The 27,966-nt window shown below is 33.4% G+C and overlaps 1 protein-coding gene and 1 long non-coding RNA gene across 2 annotated transcripts in view; one reads left to right on the forward strand and one right to left on the reverse strand.

Moving 5' to 3' along the window:
* ODAD2 (outer dynein arm docking complex subunit 2) overlaps positions 1-27,966 on the reverse strand; it is a 219,329-nt gene that overhangs the window by 172,674 nt on the left and 18,689 nt on the right. The window contains exons 8-10 of the mRNA XM_052000267.1: positions 20,688-20,878; positions 17,655-17,768; positions 14,822-14,969 (exon numbers count right to left, since the gene is read on the reverse strand). Of these exons, the coding sequence (XP_051856227.1) occupies positions 14,822-14,969; positions 17,655-17,768; positions 20,688-20,878 (453 nt within the window). The remainder of the gene's footprint in view (positions 1-14,821; positions 14,970-17,654; positions 17,769-20,687; positions 20,879-27,966) is intronic.
* LOC127564033 (uncharacterized) lies at positions 112-26,518 on the forward strand. The gene is made up of 3 exons (XR_007954173.1): positions 112-426; positions 20,758-20,826; positions 21,385-26,518. It is a non-coding gene; the product is annotated as an uncharacterized LOC127564033 (long non-coding RNA).

Below are 27,966 nucleotides of genomic sequence, written 5' to 3' on the forward strand. Positions count from 1 at the left end.
CAAGCAGGAGACCTCTTTTTTTAGAACCCTGTAACCTGAATATCATTGAGAGCAAACTGGCTCTGGGTCCTTTGCCTAATCTCAACCTGGAGTGGACCCCACCCTAACATTAGTTAATTGTTAACTCTCCACAACTCAGGAATAATAAGGAGAAATAAGTCCCAAACCCAAACTGATTCTTTCTCACTTGTGCACAAGTTCATGTGAGAAAGGGCTGTTTGTTGGTGGGTACGGACCCTTACACAACATTAGGTTGTCCAAGAACAGAGAAGTTGAGGGAGTACTAGTACCAAAGTGGGGTTGACACAGATTTTGCCTCCTGCTGACTCGCCCCTCAGGCAAGCAGTTAAAAGCTTGGGGAAAGAAAAAACCTGCCAAACCAACAGAAAACGTCCAGGACTCAGTAACCAAGTTTTGTAATTATGGGTAAGACATTTGCTCATATAAATATGGAATTTGTATTATCAACTGTGTTTGTTACAGTCAACTTAAAAAAAAAAAAAAAAAAAAAAACTAAATCCCAAGAGAGCGGAGAAAAAGCCATGGTGGGACAGCAGAAAGAAGGATGTAGAAGCTTAAGGAAGCCATAGGACAATTGTCCCAGCTGTACATTAAGTACATTAAGTAGATTTTCTCACTGACTTTTGATTAGGTTTTCAGTAGGAAAGGAGGAAGAAAAACTGAGATTTGGTCTTTCTCTCTACCTTCACAACATTGGTCGGATTGGAGTTTGCAGAGAAAGACAAGAAGAAAAAGAAAAGTCTTTTTCTTGGTTTGTAGAAATTTGGGGCATAATAAACTAAACAGAAACTAAGGTTTGTCACCAAAATGTAATGTTTACTATAAATTTCCAAATTATTATTTAAAGAGTTTTTTAAGTGCTGGTAGATTTTTTTGGAGGTTTAACTAGTGTATGATTAAGAAAAAATGAAATGGATTTACAAAATAATAAAGATAAAGAGAGGTGGTGTAAAATGAAAGGTTAATTTCAAATTGGTAGGTTTTAATCAAAGTTCACTGAATAAATACAAACAGGAAAAGGAGAAAAAGATTAAGTAGATAGGGATGAGTGAAGTATGAGATAGAAAGCTAAAGAAAGTTGGATTCTGAATGCAAGGAGGGTTTGAAAAGAAAGGGTTTGGAGTTATGGAAAGACATTTAAGAAGAGTTTGGTTCTGTTGATATAAGGATTTGAGCAACTTTTAAAGAAATACCTGTTAGCAATTTCTGATACAGTATTCTATCAAGTAATGATGCTGATCAAATGGAAACTCTCAGATATAAATTTGTAGCATGGAATTATTTATTGTAACATAATAATGCTCTTTCCTTGAAAGGCCATTCAAAGGACATATTCTAATCATTAGAACCTCATCAAAAGAGGAGAGATTGGATTGTGAGCCTGCCATGTGAAGCCCCTCCTGTACTTGGGCTTCCCAGTTTAAAACTGAAAAGCTTGGTGGGAGGTAAGGGGAAGGTGAGATTTACACTTTATATACCCTCTTAAGGGGGAACTGGTCTGGCTCATTTGGTGATTTTAAAGCAAACAAAAAGGTTATTGGGAGGTGAGAGTGCTACCACATTTTTTTTAAAAAACATGAGCTAAATGAAAGCAGATTCTGAAATCTGAGGTGGTAGCAGCTAATAGCCCTTGGAAAATTTGAGGTTTTGAACTAGTGATTATAAATTATTAATGATTATAAATCCAAATTTGACTTGGTTGAAATTTATTTTGAAACTAAATTATGATATGATCTCATTTAAAGGAAGATGGATTCTCCTCTTAGAATAATTGTGGAAAATCAGAACTTAATGCAAAATACATTTGCCATTTGGCATTAAGACAATACATAAGGAAAATCCATGGATCAGGAAAACATGAGTTCAAAATCTAGTCTCAGAAATTTATTAGACATGTGATCTTAAGAAAGTTACTTCATCTCTGTTCACAAAAGTTTCCTAAATAATAAGGGGGTATAAAAATAATAATAAAGGGGTAATAATAGCACCTACCTCCCTGAGTTGTTGGGGGGATCAAACAACATAATAATTGTAAATTACCTAGTACAGTGCCTAGTACGAGGTGAGTACAATATACATTAGTCAATGTAAATATATTGGTGTTGAATACAATCAGTATAGAATGCCAAATGTGATAAAAATGAATGATTTTCTATGTAAAATAATTTGGAAATGTTTTCAGATGAATTGATGTCACTTGGATTAGAGTAAGTTTGTATCATGTTTTAAGTACATGCTATTGTGCATGTTATTATTGTGTTTCTAAAGTTTTTCTTATATTGTGAAATTTAGGACATCATGGTATCAGAACTGCTGTAAGAAAACTAACTTCTCTTTTAATCTAAATGCTATAGGATTATGAATAGAATAGTTTAAAGGATGTGGTCAAAATGTTTGAAAACTGGTCAGTATTTAATGAGGCATACTTTGTTCTAAAATAGGCAAATTATTTGACTGTCACATGAGAATTATGAAATTGTATTTGTTAGTAAACAGTATTTATTTAAGTTACAACTTGTAGTCAATTTAGCACTAATAGACTTTAGATTCATAGATTTCAATTTTGCCTTAGGAATTAATCTGCATTACAAATTGGAGATGTACAGTGGTCAGAATTTTTTTGAAGTCTTCAGTTATATCATAATATTCCGTGTATATATGTGAAACTCCAGAATGTGATTAGTCTCAATTAATAAATGAAGGGTAAATGAAATGTCCTTATATTTGCTCATTGAATTGTTGCAACATGGGGGAAAAAATAGCCTAGTCCTAAGCTATGATTAGTGAAATTTTGTTGTCTGAGATAAAATCTCATGGGACTATAATTTGATATTCTTCTGAGTTTTGATTTCAGGCTGGTTGATTGGTTCTTGAATTTCATTCTCAAAGAGGACCAAAATGACATCACTATGTTAAGAGTCAAGTTACCATGTGTCTGACTATGGCTGATTGGACCAATATGAGCTTGAAATGCTCTACCACAGGTCAGGCATAAGCAGTCCATATGAATATTTGAGATGGATTCTCTAACTTTGTACATCTCATGTTTCTTTTGAGCTACTTCAACTGTTCACAGAACAGAGCACCTTCTCTGATGAGGACACATGAGTGGTTCTGTGCCAATGTCTTCCACCTCGAGTAATCAATTCTAAAGTGCTTAAGAGAGACCTTGAGCATGTCCTTGTATTATTATTTCTCACCACTACATGATTGCTCGCCAGGTGTGAATTCTCCATCAAAGTCTTTTCATTAAATGTACATTTAGCATTCAAACAATGTGACTAGTCTGATGGAGTTGAGCTGTCTACAACAGATGTTCAGAATCTAATACAATTCTAATGGAAGCACTTCATTTTCCAGCAGCTCTGTAGACTTTCAGTTTGGTAATGAGTCTAAAACCTCTTCTCTCCCACACTTTAAAGCCTCCCAAACATTGAGCTAGCTCTGGCAATGCATGTTTCAATCTCATTATCAATGTGTATAGCAATGCATGTTTCAATCTCATTATCAATGTGTATATCCCAATGTACAGCATTCAGACTTCTCTATTGCTATAACTGATAGTTCCACATATAGAGGACATGGTGTTGGCTGGTAGAGTACCTGTGTTTTTTTGGCATTAATTGTTAGGCCAAAATGAGCACAAGCAGCAAAGAATCAATCCATACTTTGTTTCATCTCAGCTTCGGAGGCTGCATGGAGTGCACAATCATAGACAAACAAAAAAATCATGCCTTTATATTCCCCCCACTTTAATTTTGGCTTGTTGCCTTTTCAAATTGAAGAATTTACAATTAAAGCAGTAGCTGACCTTGATGCCATGTTCATCCCTCATTGAAGACGTTTGAAACATGGCTAAAAAAAATCATGCTAAAAAGAACAGTAGTAAGCCCACAGCCTTGTTTCACCCCATTGGTAACTGGGAAAATGTAAAAGCATTATCCATTATCCAGAAGATGCCACCATGAAATTGATGTACAGTATTGATGAATTTTTCTGGGCAACCAAATTTTGAGTTAATTTTTTATAAGCCCTTCCAGTTGACAGTATCAAAGGTGTCAGTCAAATCTACAAACATTGTGCACAGTCCTTTCTTCTGTTCCTCGTATTTTCTTGAAGTTGTGACCCTAGGCAAGTCAATCCCAATTACCTTAACAACAAAAAAAGTTGGCAGGTAATAAACACCAAACTGACTATTCCCTGAATAAAGCTACACTGGCTCTCGGGTAAATGATCATCTTCCCAGTAAAGAATCAACCTAATAAAGACGATTCTGGTAAGACTCTTCCCAGCAATGACTAAGAAAGCTCCCCCCTGTGATTGTTATAGGATAACCTACCCCCTTTACTGTTACCTTTACTATTCTATTTACTAGAATAGGCATTCTAGAATATGAGTTTTCAAGATAGGGGTGGGGGGGAACCTTCTTTTACCATATAATCTGGAAATTTTCAGTGAGTTTCTGTACAAGCTTTGGACCCCTCCCCCAGACCTGGTAAATCTCAGCTAGAATAGGATTAGCACCAGGTATTTTGCTACACACAAAAGAAGTCTACTGACATTCAAAATCTCTTATTTTTCAGTTAAGATTTCAGCTAGAAAGAGATTGACTTTAACCTAACATTGGCTTTAGCACTGATTGATGATGCTCTATTGAGAACAAGTGTTCAGTTCTTCTCTCTAGGATCATGTCCTTATTACTAATCAGTGCGGCACCATCAGCATTAAGTAGTTGAGATGTACCATGGGTCTTTGGCCCATAAATATCTGTCAGTGCATCATAAAAACACTTTGGATTATTACTATCAGCATAAAACTGAATTTCATCTGCCTTCTTACGGAACCAAAATTCCTGTATCTCTCTAAGCTTTGCTTGCACTTTACTTTTGATGGAATTAAATGCTGATAACTTGAGAAGGACTAACTATCTTGCTGATCTCATCTTTCATTTAGCAGCATCTGAATTTCCCCATTTTTTAAACCAGTTGTTCATTCTGACCCAGATGAGCAAATACAGTATTATACACCAAATTTCTGAAAGCTTCCCATTCCTTTTCTACTCCACATTCAACTGTGTATTGGCTCAACTTTTCCTCCTAATTAGCAACAAACTCTTCCAGATTAAAGAAGGCTCTAATCTGTTGACATTAATTCTTCTGGTAATCTTTTTGCCTTGGGGCTGCTACTTTATTTGATAAATAGCTTGGATAGGATGAGTCTATGATCAGTCCAGCACTCTGTGCCACACATTGTCTTTACTCACATCCTGTCTCTTCTCTTTACAATCACACAGTCTCTTAAATGTCACTGTTTGTTGCAAGTGTGCACCCATGAAGTTTTATTGTGTTTGGGTAAATGGAAGGCAGTGTAGGTGATGAGATGCACAAGTTTTCAGTAATAAATGAAGTGACTATTGCTATTGCTCTCCAACTCCATTCCTCCCAAGGACTCCCTGCTACATCTGGTAGTCTAAGCCTAGTCTAGAATTAAAACCTTGTCTTCTTTGGGCATATTGATAATAAAGGTCTCCATAAAATTTTTCTTTGATCTCATCAGGGTTTATCATGGCAGGGACACAGGCAGTAATGAGGTTGGCAAGGCATTTTCTTGCAAGTGGCAATCACATTGCCATGACGTTGTCATTCACTCTTTTGGATAAATATATAAGCTTGACTAGATTGATTTTGATTGTAAATCTTGCACTAGCTTCCCTTCACTCCAGAAAAACATGTATCCAGCTCCAATTTGCCTTCATTTGCCAGCCTTGTTTCAGGTAATATTTGGATGCAATATTTGCTGAGTTTTCTTGCAACAAGAGCTGTTTGTTTTTCATGTCTATTGGATTTTGTGTGTTTATAAGTGTGTGTGCACATTCCATGTATTGATGGTGAGTGGAATGAACTTTGCATAAGTTTTGCATGTTTTTTATGTTTTGATCACAGGATAAGATCCCTACCTGCTGCAGGTTTGGGCAAGCAGATAATTTTAGGGCACCTTTTCAATCTAATCCCTTCTTCACACCAGATAGGTGAGCAGTGTTATCCTTAAGAAGCTGCCAAGACCCAAGAGACTGCTGAATCCCACTGCTACTTCCAGTGAGAAGACAATTCTATGGCATGGGTCACCTTTGTGCAGAGTTGTGACTTCAGCTCCCTGTGTATTTGCACCTGCTACTTGATCACTCACCTATCATCACAGGATTTTGTGTTCTATAGAAATGGTAAAATGATATGGATGATGTCTTTTGATTTGTGCATAAATTGAACTTATATGAGGTAGAATTACATGAAGTCATTCAGCTCATTCTCTCTTCCAAAGTCATACTTTCCAGTGGCAGAACAGAGTCAAGATGATTGGTGATGGTTCAAGATACAGTGGGTGTACTTAGCTTTTTCGATCTCTAAACAAATTCTAAGCACTCTAAGACATCCACTTCAGCTGCCTTTATGCCTACTGGAACAAATTATTCTCATTTGCCCATTCCATCTGGAAGAGTCTTTACATGCTTAGGGTAGACATCCCCTGACTCATTGACAGGTTTGAGACCCTTTAGTTACCTTCAACCTGGTATAGCCTGTTTGCTGAAATGATTTGTCAGGATGTGGCCACTGTATATGCTACAGCTTCTTGGAGGCACAGGTAAGAGTTAGGTGCTTCAGGTAGACACCAAAAGTGAAAAAAAGCCCTGAAAAGATCTTGGCAGCTTTACACCAGAAGTACTGGTCTTCCCTGAGGACATCTATACCCATTTTGAGTATCAGAACTGATATTAAACATGGTATCCAAAGAGAATACCAAAAAGAGTGCAGTCTGAGCACTGTTACAGATGGATGTCTGTCCCTGGGAAAAGTTGAAAGACAATGTAGCATAGGTAAGAGCCTCCTGACTCAGTTTCCCATTATGCTATTTCTTTTCTGAACAGGAAATTTCCCGCCTAGTTAATTCTGAGGCTGAATTTTCAAAAATGTGGAGTTTTTCCATATGAGTGGCTACCAAATATGGATACCTAGAGTCAAACATAACTAAGTGAGGTTTTCCTGAGAGAAATTATTTTATATTATATTAATAATACATTATTAATTAGGACTCAAGATTTTTATTTCCTCAGCTAGTTCTAGAATCAGCTAGTCTCTGAAGGACATAGCTGATAGATAAGATTTCTCTAATCCTAGCAAACATGCTCCTTGGTCTTGGACAGGGCCTAACTTCTGTTTATAGTGTGAACAGAATCTAATCTTAATGAATTCCTGTCCCAAAGCAATGATACCTTGTCCTTGTACCCCTCCATTGGAGTTTAGGATAATCCAGATAATGAGAAGAAAAATAAGCAGAGTATACATATTGCTAGAGGCAGTTGAGTTTTATAATCAAACTAAGTTCTCAGCAAGAGAGCTAAATTTTAACTTGCCTCTTTATTTAAATGTCCACCAATCAAGATTGATTTCTCCTGTCTGAGGCATTGCCAAAAAAAAATTTAAGGAGATCATTGTCTCCATTGGGGTCTTTGGTTACCAAGAGACACCAATGATCATCAGTATATTGCTTATTAGCTAGCCTAATTAATAAGCTAATTATTCATTATTCAGAAACTGTCGCTTGGGTTTCATTCATCACATTCCTCCCCTGTGTCAAATCAATATGTGCCCTTGAAGAAATAGTCTTATTATTGCCATAACCATAAGATCAAAACTACATTTGCACTATATTCTATAAATTAAATCCTTGGTTGTATTTATTTTTCTACATCTTTATAAAATATAAGAGGAAACATTAACTTTTCCATCCCATTCTATATCTTTAAGCTTTCTTTTGTGTTTCTGTGTAAAGCATGTATAAATACTCAAAGAAATAAAGATGAAAGAAGGAATAAAGGAAGGGACAGAGAGAGGAGAGAGACCTTATGTAACTTAATTCTAACATGTCCTTTTGCCAGAAATTTTTCAGTGCTCTAGCTATCCCCATCTCTTGAACTTCTGAAGTCCACTCTGAGTATCTTTTCTTTTCAGCAATATGCAATCAAAAGTAATTCTGCCATCTGATTCTGAAAAAAATCTATCAATATCATAAATGCCATTTCTTTGGTTTAGAAAATACAATGTAAGGAACTCTGAGCCATTCAGAAGCTGTGGATAAACATGCATGACTCCCATTTGCTTCTCTTCCAAGACAAATATTAGGGAGAAATCTCCCTATTCTTGTTGTTCTCCAGAAAAAAAGTAACTGGAATCCAGAAGAGAATAGGAGCTATTGTTTCAGCTCACTTTCATAAATCAGGGAGAAAAGTGGTCATTTAAGAAATGAAAAAGATGGTTTCAAAGAAACCTAGGGAGACATTGTATACACTAATAAAAGCAGAAATATGTGGAACCAGGAAAATAATTTAAACATTAATAATGACACTGGAAACATAAATAACTTAGAAAAGATTTAACAACTCTGATCAACTCAATGACTAAGCACAAGTCAAGAAAAAAAGTAACAAAAGCATGCTACCTACCCTCCATGGGTTCCAACTTGACATACTGATCATAGCCAGTGTAGGAATGTGGTCTGATTCACTATGAACATTTCTTACTCCCCCCACTTTTTTCCCAGTGGGGAAGAGTAGAAGAGAGGGCACTAAATGCTTTCAACATTGTAATTTATAATTTAAAATTATAATTGTAATTTTTAAAAATTGTAATTTAAATTGTAATTTGAAATTGTAATTTAATTGTAATTTAAATTGTAATTTTTAAAAAAAGGGCCTCCTCTGACAAAAGTCTATCATCCTGAATACATTAAGAACTCCCCATTTTATTCCAACAAAGTATGAATGGGCATGCCCATACTTCATGGGAAGCTACCTCACAGATAGTTTTAAACAAAATTTTAAGGATGATAGTAGAGTAATACCCTTTGATCAAGTGATACCTATATCCCCGAAGCAGTCCAAAAAAAAAAAAAAAGAAGAAGAAGAAAAAGACTCATGAATATAACATTTTTTAAGACATTCTTTTGGTAATACTTTTAAAATTCTATAAATTAAAAGCATTCTCTCTTTTAGAGAATAAACAAATTATGATATATGAATATAAGGAATATAGCTCCAGGAGAAATGACAAAATGAATGGTTTTAGAGAAAAGTTGAAAGACTATATGAACTGATATAACATGAATTAAGAACAGAAGAATATTTTATATTATAACAACATTACAAACACACAACTTTGAAAAACTTATGAGCTCTGATCAATTCACTGGCAAACTACAATTCTAAAAAAATTTAAAAACCCAAAATTAATGTATTTTCCCATTCTCCTAATAGATAATTGTTAAGATTCAAAATGCAAAATGAGGCATACATATTTATACATGACCAATGCAAGAATTTTAATATTTGCTGCAAGAGTTTTCTTTTTATTTACTTTTTTTTTTACTATTGTTGTTTAATGGAGAGGGAGGAGAAAAAGAAAATAAATGCTTATTAATAGAAACAATGATAAAACTGTAAAAAGACAATGGTAGAGTGATTAGATATAAATAAGTTAAGTTCTCTGAAATCATAAGTCACAAAAATGTCCAAAATGTTTGAACCCTAGAAAAAATCAAGAAAAATGAAACTCTTTAACAATTTCATGAATCTCATGTCTAAGTCTACTAAAAAAACTTAATTTTTTTTAAATGCTTCAACAATAGGAAAAAACCTCTACCATAAGTATATGATAAAACATCAGAAATCCAATAAATTTTAAGAGACCATGGAAGAAAAAACAAAGAAAGTGTAGCCTTGAATGCAATCAAAATACTTTAGAATGAGATTATAAATATAGTATGAGAATGCAAATTAATTTTGAAGAAATAAGACTATCTTTGAAACCAGCAAAATGAAGAATTAATGAAGTAGAGAACACAATTAAAATCTCATATGACAGCTGGAGAAATCTAATGGTAATTCATGAGGGGAAATATACTGACCTGGAAAACAGATTTTAAAAAGTCAAATTTTAGACTATGGGTGTGTCAAAGAATGCTGAAAATTTTTTAAAGTCCTGATTCTATATTTCAAGAAATCATTTAGAGAACTTTGAAGAATCATCAACAACACACCCTGAAATAATATAGAAGATTCACAGGATTCTCACAAATAGAAATCCAAAATTAAAATCACCAAGTCACATTATACTCATATATCAGAATTACAGATTGGGGAGAAAAAAACCTTTAAACCATTAAAAAATATATAATCAGTTCAATACATCAGGATTTCACCAAGCTTTTCTATTGAAAACAGAAACAAATAAAGAACAAAGAAGTTGTACCAGTACTTAGATAAAACTAACAAGTACAATATTGCACCCCAAAATCAGTTTTCCAGAAACCTAACAACCTTTTATAATTACAGAAAATGGACATTTAAAATTTTATCTACAAATAATTGTAGAGAAAAATCAGATCAAAGGATTCCCTTAAAGGTCAGCTCACTGACAGAACATGTCAAGACAGATCATCAGGACTTAAGGTATATATGATGGGCTCAGAATTATTATAAGTAAACATCTAACTTTTTAACAAACAAGCTCCCTAAAACTGAAGGACGAACTATGTGGATCTTAAGGAGTCATTTATATTTCCTCTTAGACTTAAAACAAGTTTATAATATTGTACCTAGGTACTATACAAGAAAAATAATTTAGACTCTTCATATCCTTCAATTAAAAGACCTTACTCTTTGGCATATGTCCCAAGACAATCAAAGAAGAAAGTATCCAAGTATAACAAAATATTCCTGCAACATATTTTAAACAAATTTGTTAAACAGACAATATTTTTATAAAGCACAGTTACACGTCAATGAGACCAAACAAAGGCAAGTATATAGAGACAGATGTCGGCATTTCCCATGAGTTGCACATGATCCCCATTTGTTTTCTTTGAACTATAAATAATTCTGATAATTATTTGAGTTTTGTGAACCATATACTTGCAAAGAGAATAGGAAACATGCTGGGTAGTGTCAGTGACTAAAGCTATCAGTGGGAAAAGGGGGAAGTGTACCAGGGATGGAACAATGAGACAAAAAGTGAGAAATACTACACAAGTACCACGCTATTTGCATCCTTTCAAGAGCTTGTGACATAAGAATTCCAGATGTATGTATCCATATGAAACTAAGAAAAGGGAAAAGGAAATGTGAGCAGAGTTAGGGTTAGCATTTGAATGTCAGCTCTGGTACTTATTCTTATAAAATCTAAGTCACTTGGACTGTATAAGATTTCATATTAGATGGGACCACAGAAATGATTTTTCTAAGCCTCTTTTCTCATCTTAAAAAATAAAGATGTTAGAGTATATCAGTGGTGTCAAATTCAAATAGAATGGATCCCTGTGGGTTACATATTGATTCAGAAAACCACAAATTGGCATTAACCATGTAGTGTTGTATTTTTATTTATTTTGTTAAAATTTCCCAATTATGTTTTAATCTGCTTGAAAAGAGTAGAGGTTCTACAAGTTTGACACTTCCAGACCAAAGGATCTTTCAGGGCCACTCAAACTCTAAGTCCTATTATCCTCTAGTTTTTTATAAGCAGATTCCCAGTTCATAAAGATTTGTGAAGAGGAAATAGACATGTACATTGGCAATTGACTTCCTGGTGGTTTTATTTTTCTGTTCATTTGGTACCTTCCCCCTAAATTTTAAAAAATCATCTCTATGTTATGATGTATGACTTTCTAGAAGTGAGGAAAGAGACACAGGAGAGAATAGATAAAAACGAAAGATATGGAATCTATTTTTAAAAATTAATGACTTCATATTGTATTGCTTCCTGTATAGATTGTTTCTGTGTGTACTTGGTAATGTCAAACTTTGTTATTATTTAGTCAATTAGTTGTATCTGACTCTCTGTGAACCCACAGGAATTTTGATGCCACCGTGGTTGGTCATTTCCTTCTCCAGCTTATTTTACAGATGAGGAACTGAGGCAAACAGGACTGTGTGACTTGTTCAGGGGTCACAGAGCTAGTAACTATCTGAGATTGGATTTGAATTCAGGTTCTCTTGACTCTAGGTCAGGAACTTTACGTGCTGCATCCCTAGCGCTCTTCCTGATTTCCTGATGTGTCATCTCTACTTCTATGTGTAGTGTTTCAAAGCTTATGGTTTTCAGGGTATAAATGTGGTCGTTCCTTGTCATTGATGGTGAGAACAGAATGAAATTATAAACCCTGGCAAATCTGTTCAATTTTTCATCTCTTTGTTATCCTCCTTCTAGTTCCATCTGCAAACTCTTAGTATGATATAGACTAATGTTCTCATGCTAAACTTTTCAAGTTGGATCTCTATTGCTTTTTATTCTTTTATGAGTCAATATTGCTCATAATCTGCTTTCCTCATGTTTTCCAAGTGAGCTTGTATTCTAAAACAATATTATCACATATCTTTTTCTTGGTAGTAAAATCAAGAGTTTGCTAGCTGAGACATTTTCTGGGATCATCTGGCTTCTTTCTGTTGACCATTTTGCATCAATTTGCTTCTCGCAGAAAACATAACAATAAAATAGTCTATGTCTTTGCTTTTTTGCATTTTCTGTTTTTCAGTTGGAGAAGACAAAATGCCTTCCCAACTTTTTTTTTTAAATGTGCTTCTGATCTTGGCTTTGGTTCTAAGTAGCTGGTAGTCTGATTGCAAACAGAAGGCAGATTCTGAAATAACTTCTATGTTTGTAACCAGTCATACCTAGTGTTTAGATATAGTTGATTTTTTATGATATGATTCCAGATTTGTTATGGCCAATGTTTTCCAACTCATCTTGAAAAAAAAAAGTTCATGGTATACAGGTATATGATTTCTGAGTAGTCTATAAATCTTTGTTCTCTTTAATTTGTTGATTCAAAACTTTATTTTTTGTGTTTTTTTCACCAGCCTTCCCTGACTTTGTCTTTGTATCAAAGTTACTGATTATCAAGGCAAGTACTAACTTAATTTGCGAGATTTTGTCAAGTTATTTATAAAATTTCTCTATTTCATACTCTGATATGGTTGTTGATATTTAATTATCTTCATGGCCATATTTTTGCTTACAATTATGATGAATACTGATGAGCAAGATGACTCAGTATTCCATAAAATTATGTTTCTTGTTAGATACATAAAGAAACCAAATCCAACGGCTCCTTTATTGGATGTTTTTAATTAAATTTGTGAACCATCTCTTAACTTGCATGGATAGTTTAATTTGAAGTAAAATATCCAATAATGATAATGATTCAGTTCCTCAGGGGTAAATAAATTCACTTATCTTAGACCAAAGATCTCATATTTAAACTATCAACAATTAAATTAAAATTTGTAGATGCTGTAATAGCAATATGATTCATTGTGCACTCTGATTTTTGTCCTCCATCTTCCCTCCAATACCTCTTCTTGTTTCATGTGTCAACATAGAATAACCTAAGTGCTAGTGAAGAACTCGCATACTTAAGCAGAGTCATCATCATGTATAACCAGGATAATACTTAAGAAATAAGAAAAGTCAGTGTTGAAGAGGCTGTCTTTGGACCCAGGATATAAATATTTGTCCTGGGAATACTGACAACATTGGGAATTGGGAGGAAATTTTCTCATTTATCGACTATATTAATTATATACAAACTTAAGAGTATTTTTAAATTTTAATAATTTTAGAAGTGTAAATGCCACAAACTTACAAAAATAATTTGAAAGTTTGTTTATGTTTCTTGAGTACTTATTTAGTTGTGTGAATTTTGAAAAATAAAATTGTAATTTTAATAAAATAGGGTACCCTGTCAATAATATTCATTAAATGTGTGACAGTCCAGATGAAAGCAGTGAATCATTAGAGAGATTCTTTTTAACTAACCACCCTCAGTCATATGATCTACCTCTATTAAACTTTTTTTGTGGAGTCATGTCAAAGCAATTGAATCTATATCAAAACTTCATGTTTTGGATGATCTTAAGACTAAGATAATAAATGCAATCCTTTTAGTAATTGAGTAACAGATGATGAAAGTTGTAACAGAGTTCAAAAACTGCCTAGAGTAATGCATAGCACAGCAGTGCTTAAGTTGAATTGTAATAAGAATCATCAGTTTTTTAAAATTAAAATATTTAACTTTTAATTGTTGCTTTTTCTAAATTGTAGCATTTATCTTTCTGAAGGCATTAAAGCTTAAAACTGTGCTAAAACTTTTGGACAACCTATACAGTTTTACAACCTAAAATTAGGTTTAAATAATGCAGTGAAGTGCCAATAATTTAAACAAGCAATTATATTTATAGTGTTGCACACATAGTGGCTGCATAGAATATACAAACAATATGTGTATATACATGTAATTTCTGAGAAGATAACTTTAAAGGAAGTCTCATATAACTTCTTCCTATAACAAGGAGAAGGAAATCCTAACCAATATCTGACATTTGTTTTATAGCCAATGCAAGATACAAAGAATTGAAAAAGTGGAAACCTAATTTTAAAATCAGTACATCTCATCTTACTGCCAACACAGTTGAAATTGCAGCACATTACTAGAAGAGAGGAGTTGAGACTCACCTCCAACACCACATTTATAGGAAAAAAAACTCTACTCTTTTCAAGATTAAGAACTATTTCTACATATGAATAAGCCATTTTGTTGAAAACTATACAAATTTACATAATAAAAGCGATAATGAATCCACATATACGAAGAAACATCCTAGAAACAAGAAATCTCAGAAATTAGATTTACTTGCCATCTAATTTTCCTGACTTTACACTGCCATCAAAGAATGATGAATTTTTATTCTTACCTTTAAATATTTGACTAGTTTCTGAATTTGCCAATATTCAGAGGGCAAATCTGTTTGTCCTTCCTGACGATGATCAGGCTGTTCATCCTCCTCCTCACTTTCAGAAGAACTTTCACTAATCAGGTCTTCTATCTTGACAGAAGTTTTACTAAGAATATGAAACAAAACAGATAAACAAAAATAAATAAATATACATAAGCTTTAAGACACCAACAAAAGTAAATTGCAAAAATAAAACATTTGCAATTATAGGCACATTAGCAGAATGCTTAAACTTCACTTCTTAGGGTCATGGTACTTTGTTAGATAAATGTATGTAGTCATATCCACAGGACATCTAATTTATAATCAGATTTTTGTTCACATTCCCAAAATGATGTGAATGAAAAACATTTCAAGTAATGGGTATGACATTAAACCATAGCCTTAGGGTGATATAATCTCCCTATCAAAAAAAATCAATATTTGACACATCTTCATCATTTACTGAGCTAATTAAACTGGAATAGCAGAAGAAGCAAACAGTACACAAGATTTAGAGTCCAGCAGTGACCAGAGTCAGAGGGATAGCCACAGTCATACATTAGAAATAAAAGCTAAAGAAATTGGGGGGGGGGAGTATTGGACTAACATTATAACTATCCAGGTAAAATTTAAAAAGTGATAACTCTGTTATGTCTTTACAAGGTGCAGAGGGAAAGGAATGCACTAAAAAAGAAATGAGAAAGAAAAACAGAAACTTGCTATTTTATAAAAATAGTGTACACAAGAAGAATATACAAATTTGGAGAAATGGATGGGGGCAAGCAATTCATGATCATATTCTTATCTGAACAAGATAAACTGAAAATTATATACAACACAGAGTTTGATGTAAAAAACACATTAAATAGTGAGACAAAATCGACAGGGAGATGGAGGGGGAATATCAATAAGAAGAAGCATACTGTCATGGAAGAGATAGTCACAAACAAAAAAAAAATCAACTTTGAAATGTTAAGCATAAAAGTTAGTTTAAAAGACAGATAGTATAAGAACCAGAGATGGGGCTTGGAACTGAGAAAAGAGAGGAGGGATAAATTCAATAGATCATTTCAATTATGGGTTACTAGTATTAATCAGATTTATTCCTTTTTAATCAGCTTCTTCTTATAAAAACCCGAAGCAAAAGAGGAAAAAAGTATAAGAGGATATGACAGATAGAAATACATGTTTAACAACCTTAAGATTGAATCTGAATGGAATGAACCCATCCATAAAAAAAGAGATGGCAGAAATTAATAGAAAGAATTCCATTATGCCATTTATAAGAAATGTACTTAAAATATAAAAATTCACCCAGAATTAAAATGAACTTATTATGATTCAAAAAAAATTAAAAGGCAGAGGTAGCAATCATGATGACAGATAGGGCAACAGTAAAAACTGACTAAAATTGGTAATCAGAGAAGCAATGTATACATAATGAAATACTGTAAAATACAATATTTAAATGTATGTGTATGTATTTGTGTGTGTGTGTGTGCCAAATGGCAAAGGACCTAAATATTTGAAGGAAAATTTAATTGAATTACAAGTAGAAACTACAAAGTTTTAATACTTGAGCAGATCAATGTAATTTTTTAAAAAGACTGATAAATGTTTTGCTTAATTGCATATGTAAAAACTTATATCTGATTATTTACTGTTTCAGGGAGGGATATAATTTGGAACTCAAAACTTTAAATAAAAATGTTTTTTAAAAAGACTCAAAAAATATATGAAGAGACTTTTAGAGAAGTTAGAATTATTAGAACTTTGGTGATTACATAAAAGAAATAGAATAAGGAATGTGCATATTTTAAGTTGCATATCACCATTACAAAAACTGAACAAATACTAAGTGATCATGAAAATTTCACAGTGAATTAATAGGTCAAAGAACAAATCATAGAAGCAACAGACATTTTCTTTAAAAACAATGGCATTAGCTAATCTGACCAAAGAAAAATGGAAAAAAGATAAAATAACATAAAAAATTAAATAGAACTTTTAACAAAGAGTAAATAAACTATTAGAAATCATTTCTCCGCCCCCCCCAAATATTGCCAGCAAGAATAAATGAAATGGACGAATATTTACAAAAACATAAACTAGCTAGATTATCAAAAGAAATAGTAAATTTTAAAAACATTATTAGAAAAAGACATTAAACAAGACTTATATTAATTCAGATTTTAGTAACATAAGATATTTAAAATCTAAAGAGTTTAGAACCACCACTGTAATATGTGACTTACACATACTCAAATTTTCATTAAGGTTCCATAACTCACTAGATTCCCATTTCAAAAACAAAAAACAAAAAATCCATACAGTTAGGTCCTGATTAGTCCAAACTATTACTTCCATAAAGTACTTGCATGTATTCAAATATATACTCCTTAAAGTTTTAAATATGTAAAATATGGTCATTGGTTCCAGTCCAAGTGCAAATTCAAATAATGCAAACACTTCATGGGATTCATTATTCCCACTAATTGGGAACTAGTGAACCTAAAGATTTGGACAAACATTCTTAAGTTTTCAATCTGTAAACCTCTTAAATTTTATATTTTTGCTATTTTTCCCACCTACTTATGAGGGAAAATCATGTAATCAACTGAAAAATTATCAAGATTATAGAGAGTATATTTTAAGAGTTACCACAAAGAAAAACTTTGACCTAAACTTTGTCTAAATTATAATAAATTCTGAACTAGTGGATTAAAACAAACAAGGTCTTATTGTTGTAGGAGTGAAGAAAAACTAGTATACACGACATCAAAATGAAATTAAGAGAAAAGAAGTGTACCGGGTTAGAGAGTGTGACCTTCCACTTGAGGTCGAAGAAATTAGTGACTTTGACCTTTCTGTAGTTGTTGGAAGAGACTTTTCTTCTTGGCTTTCTTTTATTGAGTCTTGTTTCCTAAAATTATTAATTTTATCATGTAAATTCATGCAAATGGACATATGACAAAGTTGCACAACAAATTATTTTCATCTTACCCAAATATATCTGGCTTTCTAGTATATAACTGTTGAGGGTTTAATGATAACAAAACTAGTAAAATGTTTAGCTAGTATCCCTAAAGCCTGGCAACTCTCTAGCATATAGTAGGTATTTAATAAAGTTTGTTGATTGATAGATATATTGACTAGTAAAAATGGATTTTAAATGGTAGGTACTAGTACCTTTTATTTTATTTACTTTTTGCTGAGGCAATTGGGGATAAGTAACTCCACCAGGGTCACACAGCTAGTAAGTGTTAGGTATCAGAGGCCATATTTGAACTCAGCTCCTCTGACTTCAGGGCTGGTGTTCTATCCACTGTGCCATTCAGCTCCCCCTTTCCTCCCCTCCCCCCAACGCCTTTTAAAAACAACATTTTCAAGTTCTGGATGTTACTTATAAGATCAATCAATACCTGACAATCTAAGACATTATATAGGAAAGAAAGACTAAGATAGAAAGTATAAGCTCTAGAACCTTACTTTCAAAACAATAAATATTTACCAAGTGTCTACTATATAAAAAGCAGTATGCTACATACACACCAGGAAAGGCAAAGAAAATGAAGTAATCTGCTTCAAGGAGCTTACATTATGCTGAACAGATAAAATATATAGGCAAATAATCAAATATGAATCAATTTCAAGTATATAATTGGAGTGGAATCAAGACCAAGATAGGTATCATGTAAACGGCAGCATCTAAACTATGCTTTGAAGGAAACTAGGGATTCCATAGGGTGGAAGTCAAGAGGTAATTCACATGGGGAACCACTTTTGTAGAAGTATGAGATGGCATATCATGTAGTAGAAGGACTTGAAGTCATGTACTGTCTGGGTAGAATGACTGGAATGATAGATACCTGGAGAGTATATCTCCTTATGAGGTTTGGGAGGTCTATAAAGGCCAAACTGAATAATTTTTAGTAGGGGCAAGGTAGTCATATATGTATATTAAAAATACAAATTTTAAAAAGAAAAAAGAAAGAAAGAAGGAAGGAAGGAAAGAGAAAGAGAGAAAGAGAGAAAAGAAAGAAAGAAAGAAAGAAAGAAAGAAAGAAAGAAAGAAAGAAAGAAAAAAGAAAGAAAGAAAGAAAGAAAGAAAGAAAGAAAGAAAGAAAGAAAGAAAGAAAGAAAGAAAATGAAGAGGGTAGAAAAGATGGGTTGAAGTCTATTTCCTTTAAAGGAAGACCAACTACTTTGTCATTAAAGTTTCATGGTTTAAAGACACTTCTGGTTTTCCATGACTGCTCTGGGAATCTCAGTTGCTAAGAGAAATTATCTTCATATTTAAGGTAAAGATTACATATTGTTTTACAGATTACAGTTTGTTTTAAACATTGATATAGTCAATACTTTTTCTAGTACTAGGGGAAAAAAAGTATCAATCCTTCCCAGTCTTTAGCTTCCAAATTCTCTAAAAATACTGAAGACTTAAAAAAAAAAAAAAAAAAAAAAAAGATATAACCTGCACCCTTAATGAGAGTGAAAAAGAAAAAAGTTTTCACGACTATAGTGGTTATATGTGCCTTTGTTATATTCAAGAATATAATTTTTAAAACCTTATCTTTCAGTTAATTTGCACAGAATCAATCAATTTTATCCACAAGTACTTGAGCTGCCAGGGCTTAACAATGTACTTGTTGCCTACAGGTATCACTTACACTACCTAATATATTTTGAAATATTGAATCAAAGCTTAATAGTCCTAGGACTGAAGAAAATTGCTATTTTAGAAAATCCTTCAATGAAGAACTTTGTAAGTTGAATTTAAGGGAAATAGATTGAGAGTTGGAAAGGAGGAGATGGGGAAAGTTTCTGATGAAGTTGATGAGCTTTGGAAGTGGTCTTTGAGACATTTAATAAGCCCCTCCCCATTGGGAAAGAACTACTAGTAGTAATAGTTATAATATATCTATCTCAACTAATATTTTGAGGGATAAGCTAAACTGAAGTTTATGGATGGGAATGTCTAATATGTCAATATAGATATAGCTCTGTAGTTATCACCCTTAAATCTACCCTAGAGTTTCCAGGAACAATCTGTTGACTTGAAACCATTCTCCAATGCTTGACATAAATTTTTCGATTATTTCCCATCTTAGTCTTAAGACTTAAGTCTTAAGACTTAAATTTTAAGTCTTAGAGTACGCTTCAAGACCATCCACCAATTCTTCTCTATCCCCTTAATTTTTATCTTTACATAAACACTTCAGATACGCTAACCTGTACATCTCTGGTATGTGTTTTGTTTGCTCTGTCATCTCTAAGCTTGTACATTTATTATTTCTCTAAACCTGGAAAGCTTTTCCCCTATCCCTTTAATCACCACTTCTTCAAAACTCTTTTAATGAATTACCTCCTCTATGAAGCTTTCCCTAATGAACTTCACCTGGTCCCAAACCTGCCAGCTTTCTTTCCCACAGGTTGTACTAACAGAAGTTTCTTTGATTTATACTTGGTTTCTTTGTGAATGTTTTAATCGATTTATATATGTTGAGTTTGGCTTCTTTCCCTAATTTGATAGGAACAAACTATTTTATATTTTTTCTTCCTTTCTTCCTTCCAGAGTGCTTCCTTCTGTGCTGAGCATATAACAAACAGGGTATTTTGAGGACAAGAACAAACTTTTCAGTTTGAATTATTCAGGGGAAAAAAAAGATACCACTTTTTACTATAGGGAAAGTGGGAGTATTTACCATGTATTTCAGTGGTTTAAAAAAATGGACCAATTACTGAGAATTAGGCAAGTGTGTGGTGGTTTTTGGATGTAATCTCAAAATAATATATATTTTCCCAATCAACCAAAAAGAGAAAATGCTAAGTGACTACATACTCTTGCGGAGCAACAGAGGCTGTCCATTTTAAACTCGGTTCTAATTTCCTAACCATGCGTCTTTTTACAGATGGACTCTTTTGTGAAGCAGTAGATGTTTGTGGAAGGTTGGGTATTTCTTCAGAAGCTTCAATTAAAGGTGGACGTTTCTTCTTTTTTTCCTTTTTTTTAGTTCCAAAAAATGAATGTTGCTGTTTTTAAGAGTAATGAAAATGTGTTTAGTTAAATCACATGAAATTACATAAGTTATTATCTCTGAAATATCTATAAAGTTGAATTGCTTTTATTTGAAAGGAAAAAAGCACAAGTTAAATGGGGTCCATCAACTGGATAACAGCTGAATAAATTATCACATATCAGTGTAATAGAATACATTATAAGAAATGATGTTATAGTGTCAGAAAAACCTGGGAAGATTTGTATGAACTGATACAGAATACACTGGAGAGAATAACTTATATTATAACAATAATACTGTAAAAAGGAACAACTTTGAAAGAATTAAGAACTTTAATCACTACAAAGATCAACTAGGACTCTAGAGAACCAGTGATGACAAAAGTTACTTACCTCCAGACAGAGAGATAGACTAAATACAGAGAATAAGAAACATTTTTAGATATCGTCAATGTATGAATGTATGTATATTTTGCTTCATTATGCATATTTATTTTAATATAATTTTCTTTTTTTCTAGTGAAAGAAAAAAGAAAAAGAAAGGAAAACAAAAAGAAAAGAGGAAAAGATACTGTTAACAAAATAATGCCTCCCAATGAAAGACTATAAATATGTTTTACACTCTATTTTAGTGTATAAAATTTGATGATATTGATTATAGAAAACAATATTTTCTTAGCTTTCATTGAAGATAAATGTCCTACTGAATGTACCTTTAATTAATTTAATGCTTATATTTGTGTGATTGGAAAAATACTGGGTAAAGAAGTTACATTTTGATTATTTTTAAATTATTTGTCAACTGACTACTACTTGCAAACTTTAAGTAACTGATGACAATAGTAACTAAAAGTAGAAAAGGTTTGTATAAAATTAGTCTGTGAGGTACGTAAAATTTTATTTATAATGCTTCAAATGTTTGTGAATATACCAGAAAAAGTCATTTTGTGAGGAAGTTACTGGTAACTGTCACCCAATTGATAATAGGTAACTGCTAACAGGTAATTAAAAATCAACTTATGTGCAGAATGGTAGCTAGACCTAGCCTCAGGAAAGATCTGAATTCAAGTCTTTTTTTTTTCTTTAGATCACATTCGCTGCCCCCCAGTTACATGTAAAAACAATCTTTAACGTTTTTTTTGAAAATTTTGAATTCCAAATTCTCTCCCTCCTTCCCATCCCTTTCATTGAGAATCAATTGAAAATCAAATTTAGATTATACATGTACAGTCAGGCAAAATATATTTCCATATCAGTCATATTATGAAAGAAAACAAACCAAAAAAAAATCAAGAAAAAATTCTTAAAAGTATACTTCAATATTATTGTTCCATAAGAGCAGGCTGATTTCAGAAAAGTCTGGGAAGACATAAACTGATGTTAGGTGAAGTGAGCAGAACCAAGAGAACACTGTACACAGCAACAAGAAGATTATAGGATGATCAACTCTGATGGACATGGCTCTTTTCAACAATGAGGTAAATAAGGAGAATTTCAATAGACTTGTGATGGAGAGAGCCATCTGCAGCTAAAGAGAGAACTATGGGGACTGACTGTGAATCACAACATAGTATTTTCACCTTCTTTGTTGTTGTTTGCTTGTATTTTTTCTGTTTTTTTTCTGTTTTTGATCTGATTTTTCTTGTGCAACATAATAAATATTGGAAATATGTTTAAAAGAATTGTACCTGTATGGGATTACTTGCTGTTTAGGGAAGAAGAAGGGAGGAAAGGGAAGGAGAAAAATTTGGAACACAAGGTTTTGCAAGGGTGAATGTTGAAAACTATTTTTGTGTATATTTTGAAAATAAAAGACTATTATTTTAAAAAGTATACTTCAATATGCATACAAATTCTATCAATTCTGTCTCTGAAGTTGGATACATTTTTATCATAATTGTCTTAGATCGTTGTATTGCTTAGAATAACAAGTCATTCATACTTGATCATTATATAGTATTGCTGTTATGGTATACAATGTTCTCCAGGTTCTGTTCATTTCACTTTGCATCAGCTCATATAAATCTTTCCAGGTTTTTCTGAGAGCATCTTGATTGTCATTTCTTATAACACAATAGTATTCCATCACAATCAAATACCACAATTTGTTTATCCATTCCCCAGTTGATGATCATCCTTTCAGTTTCCAAATCTTTGCCACCACAAAGAGCTGCCTGAAATATTTTTGTATATATAGGCCCTTGTCCATTTCTTTGTCTCTTTGGGATACAAATCTAGTAGTAACTGGGTTGAACTGTATACACAGGTTTATGGTCCTTTGGGCATAATTCCAAATTACTCTCCAAAATGGTTAAATCAGTTCACAACTCCATCAGTGTCTCAATTTTCCTATATCTCCTCCAACATTTGTTACTTTCCTTTCATGTCACATCAGCCCATCTAATAGGCGTAGCATGGAACCTCAGTTGTTTTAATTTGCATTTCTCTAATCAATAGTAATTTAAAGCATTTTTATGACTATGGCTTTGATTGCTTTTTCTGAAAGCTGCCTGTTCAAATCCTCTGATCATTTTCAATTGAGGAATGATTTGCATTTTTATAAATTTGACTCACTTCTCTGAGAAATTAATTCTTTATTAGACAAATTTGATGTAAATATTTTTCACAGTTATGATTACTATTTCCCTTCAAGCTATTTTCCAACTATTTATCACCCTGTTCATCCTTTCACTTCTGACTACCACCTTCCCCAAGGTGCCCTCATTTCTATCAGTACCTCTCACCTTCTCTTGTCCCCTTCATCTCCTTTAGGGTAAGACAAATTTCTATCCTCAACTGAGTATGCATGTCAGTCCCTTTTGGAGCCAATTCCAATAAGAGTAAGGTTCTAGACTTCCTGTCATCTCCCCCAGCTTTCCACTGTAAAAGCTTTTCCTAGCCTCTTTTATGAGATAATTGAACTCATTCTAATTCTCTCCCTTCTTCCTTCTCCCAATGCATTCCTCTTTATCACTCATTAATTTTTTTTTATTTTTTTATTTATTTTTTGCTGAGGCACTTGGGGCTAAGTGACTTGCCCAGGATCACACAGCTAGGAAGTGTTAAATATCTGAGGCCAGATTTGAACCTCGGGGCTGGTGTTCAATCCACTGCACCACCTAGCTGCCACACTCATTAAATTTTTTAAGATAATCATCCCATCATATTCAACTCACATCCATGCTTGCAGTCTCTGTATATTCTTTCTAAATGACTTAATAATTGGAAAATTCTTAGGAATTACAAATGTAATCTTCCCATATATGCATGTAAAAGTTCAATCTTATTGAATCTCTAAAGATTTCTCTTTCCTGTTTACTTTTATATGCTTTTCTTGAGTTTGATATTTGAAAGTCAAATTATCTATTCAATTTTGGTTTCTTCAATCAGGAATGCTTAAAATCTTCTATTTCATTGAATATCTATTTTCCCCCTGAAGAAAATTACTCTCAGTTCTTGGTGGTAATCCTAGGTCCTTTGTCTTCTAGAATACATTCCCAGCCATTCAGTTCTTTGATGTAGAAGCTCCAAAATCTTGTGTTATCCTTACTGTGGATTATAATACTTGAATTGTTTCTTTCTGGCTGCTTATAATATTTATCCGCGATCTGTGAGCTCTGGAATTTGGCTATGATGTTCCTGGGTTTTTCATTTTGGTATCTCTTTCAGGGAGGGATTGATGTATCTTTTGACTTCTATTTTAATGTCTGGTTCTAGAATGTCAGGGTAATTTCCTACTATAATTTCTTTAAAGATGATGTTTCTAGGCTTTTTTGTTGAACATAGCTTCCAGATAGTCTAGTTATTTCTAAATCAGTTGTTTTTCCAATGAGATATTTCACATTTTCTTCTATTTTTTTTTATTCTTTTGTTTTCTTGCTTCATGATGTCTCAAGGAGCCATTACCTTCCATTTTCTCAATTTTTATTTCTAAGGACTTATTTTCTTCATTGAGCTTTTGTACCTCCTTTTCCATTTTGTCAATATTATTTTTTTAAGGAGTTCTTCTCTTCATTGACTTTTTGTACAACTTTTTCTATGTGGCCAGGTTTGTTTTATAAGATGCCCTTCTCTTCATTGGATTTTTATGCCTCTTTTCCATTTGGCCAATTCTGCTTATTATGGTCTTTTCTTCAATATTTTTTCTGTACCTCCTTTACCAAGCTATTGACTCTTTTTCATGGTTTTCTTGCATCACTCATTTCTATTCCCAGTTTTTCCTCTACCTTTCTTATTTAATTTTTAAAATGAACTTTGACAAAAATTATTTTGGAGCCTGAGACCAATTCACATTTTTCTTGGAGCCTTTGGATTGAATAGTTTTTATTTTGTTTTCTTCTGAGTTTGTTTTTGTCTTCCCTAACACCTTAATAAATCTTCTAAGGTCAGGATCTATTTTTGTTTGTTTTTGCTCATTTTTCCCAGTCTATTTCTTAACTTTTAACTTTATATTAAAGTTGAGCCCTGCTACTGGGATGGAAGGTCCATTGTCTCAAAATCCAAGGTTTTTGTACAAGTTCTTTAAGTTTTCCAAGGTGGTATAATCTAAAGAGAAATGCATTTACTACTATCCTGGCCAATGCTCTGGTCTGTGAGTGGCCACAATAAGCATTCTTTTCTGCCCTAGAACTGTGACCAGGGTTGTTACTCCCTGGAAGCCACAAGCTATGATGTACTAGTGCAACTCTTTGCCCTGAAACTGTGACCTGAGATTTTGACTGCATTTGAGTATCAGCAGTTCAAGAGTCCTGCACCCAGTGCCAACAAAGAGACCCGTCATATCCTTCTACCTACTTATCCAACCCCCTTATCATCTGTGGGCAGAGAGCTCCAGAAGCAGCCATTTCCACAGTTGAGTCTGTCTTTCCCAAAGCTTGCTGCTGGTTTGCTGTATACCAGTATTGTAGCCTGTGTTCCACTCACCCTGGTAGGAAATGACTTTCCTGATGACCTTCTAATTTGTCAGGTTGGAAAATTATTCCACTAATCCTCCAAATTTTATTTTGAGATTATTTAAAGTTATTTGGAGGGAACTTCAGAGAACCCAGATGAGTCTTTTCTCTGCCATCTTGGTTCTGCCCCTCCTGAGTTCAAGTTTTGCTCTTTGCATATATTATCTCGGGGGGAACCTGGGCATCATATACTCTTTCAATGTTTCAGACAATCTACTGATACCAGAATTTTCAAGTAAGAGTGATGTGCCCCTTTTTTGTATCCTCAGAGTTTAGCATAATGCTTGGCATTTATTAAGTGATAAATGTTTAATGAATGAATAAATTAGTACTGGTAGACAGCTTCCTCACTAAGAGTCTGGCAAACCAACGGAATCTCAGGCTTGGACCTCCACTCAAAAAATGTTAAACAACCAGACTATTCAGAAGCTTCAACAGAAGCACCCAGTGGGATGATCCTACCACTGTTTGTTGAGTGATGCTACTAGCTATATGACAGCCATCTTTTCTCAGCTCAGATCATGAGGAGGCAGACAAGAAAAATGAAAAGATAAGAAGATCAGAGCACGAGTATTGGTTTCTATTCAGGAAAAAAAACTAGAGCTTCAGAAAGGAATCAAACTCCATTATTCATTTACAAAGCCAACTCTGCTAAAAGGAAGCAGCTATTGACACAGTCCACAGAACAAGTCTTATTCATGGTACAAGCCTATTAGTACTGCCACACAGTGAAAGCACAGATAAGATGATCTTGGACATAAAAAGAAAGTCAAAGTGTATAATCCAAAATGCTATTATATCAAGATGAGAGGGTCCATCAGAAGAGCCCCACTGTGCAACAGAGCTGGGGTTTTTTTTCTTTCATTTTAATTTAAATGACACTTTTCTCTTAATCAGGGGAGTGTTGGAGTCAGCTTGAACCCACTGGACTGAAAGCCGATTGTCAAATTTTCAATATGAACATTCACACAATAGAAATTGACAAATACTACAAATTGTCTTGATTTACTGTTTTGTTATTGGCTAGATTTAAGAAAGTATTCATAATTCAAACTAAACTTAGAAGTGTGTCATGAGTACATTTTTCCCCTGAGAGAGTTCTTAAAACATTTACCAGCACATGTCTGTCTGTACTTGTGATAGATAAAAAATAAGCTTTTGACAATTAAAGCTCTACCAAAATGGAATAAGTTACTTTACAGGTGGTGAATTCCTTATAATTGATGGGGTTCAAAAAAAGTCTGGATTATATTTACTTCTCCAAAAAAAAATCAGGAGTGTTGTAGTGAGAATTCATATATCAACTGGGAAGTTGTATTAGACTAACTGCAAAGTTTTTTCCAACTCTATGACTGAAAATTCCTGTAACATAATCCTATTTTGTATTTTCTTAGGGATTTATAATGCAGGGCTGTCAAATTTTCAGCCACTGAAACACTATGTAATTGTAAGATATGCATTCTGCTTAAGGCTAGATTATTGCCTTCTGAAAGATAATGCATGCAATTCTGATATCAATTGTGTCAGCTTCTATAACATAGGTCTATGAGGTACACTTCAGCTAGGGGCATAAAACTGCTTCATTAGAGAGGGATTTTCACATTTACATTTTAGTTTTAGATAAAAGTAAAAATATGAAATTAAGCACTAATTATTCATATATGACTATTAAGAGCAAATATGGAGGCAAAGTTTTTTATTGGGGCAGCTAGATGTTATATTAGATGGAGCACTAATCAAGAAAACAGATATTCAAATCAGACATTTAATTTCTGTGTGAACATAGGAAAGTCAATAATTCTCTCGGCTTTAGTGTCCTTAAAATGGAGATAATAGGACTTCTGTGGCAGAATGAGGAAGGAACCCTCTGAAACCCTATCAAATTCCCCTCTAAACAGCCTCAGAACTGATCTAGGAATAACAAAGGTGTATCATGCTGGAATAAGAGGGGAGTGGGATCCAAGAGCAGCATCAGCAACAGCAGCCACCCTCATAGCATGAGTTCTGCAACAGGGAATTTCCAGGTGATTCAGGTGAGCGTCTTTTCTGCAGCTCATATCCTTAAGAGAGTTGAATGGGGCCCTATCAGGCTAAGTGCTTTGCCCAGGCTCTTACAGCCAATGTGTAAGCAATAGGATTAAAACTCGTAT

Source organism: Antechinus flavipes, chromosome 5 (genome assembly GCF_016432865.1).
Source record: "Antechinus flavipes isolate AdamAnt ecotype Samford, QLD, Australia chromosome 5, AdamAnt_v2, whole genome shotgun sequence".
Lineage (NCBI taxonomy): Eukaryota > Metazoa > Chordata > Mammalia > Dasyuromorphia > Dasyuridae > Antechinus > Antechinus flavipes.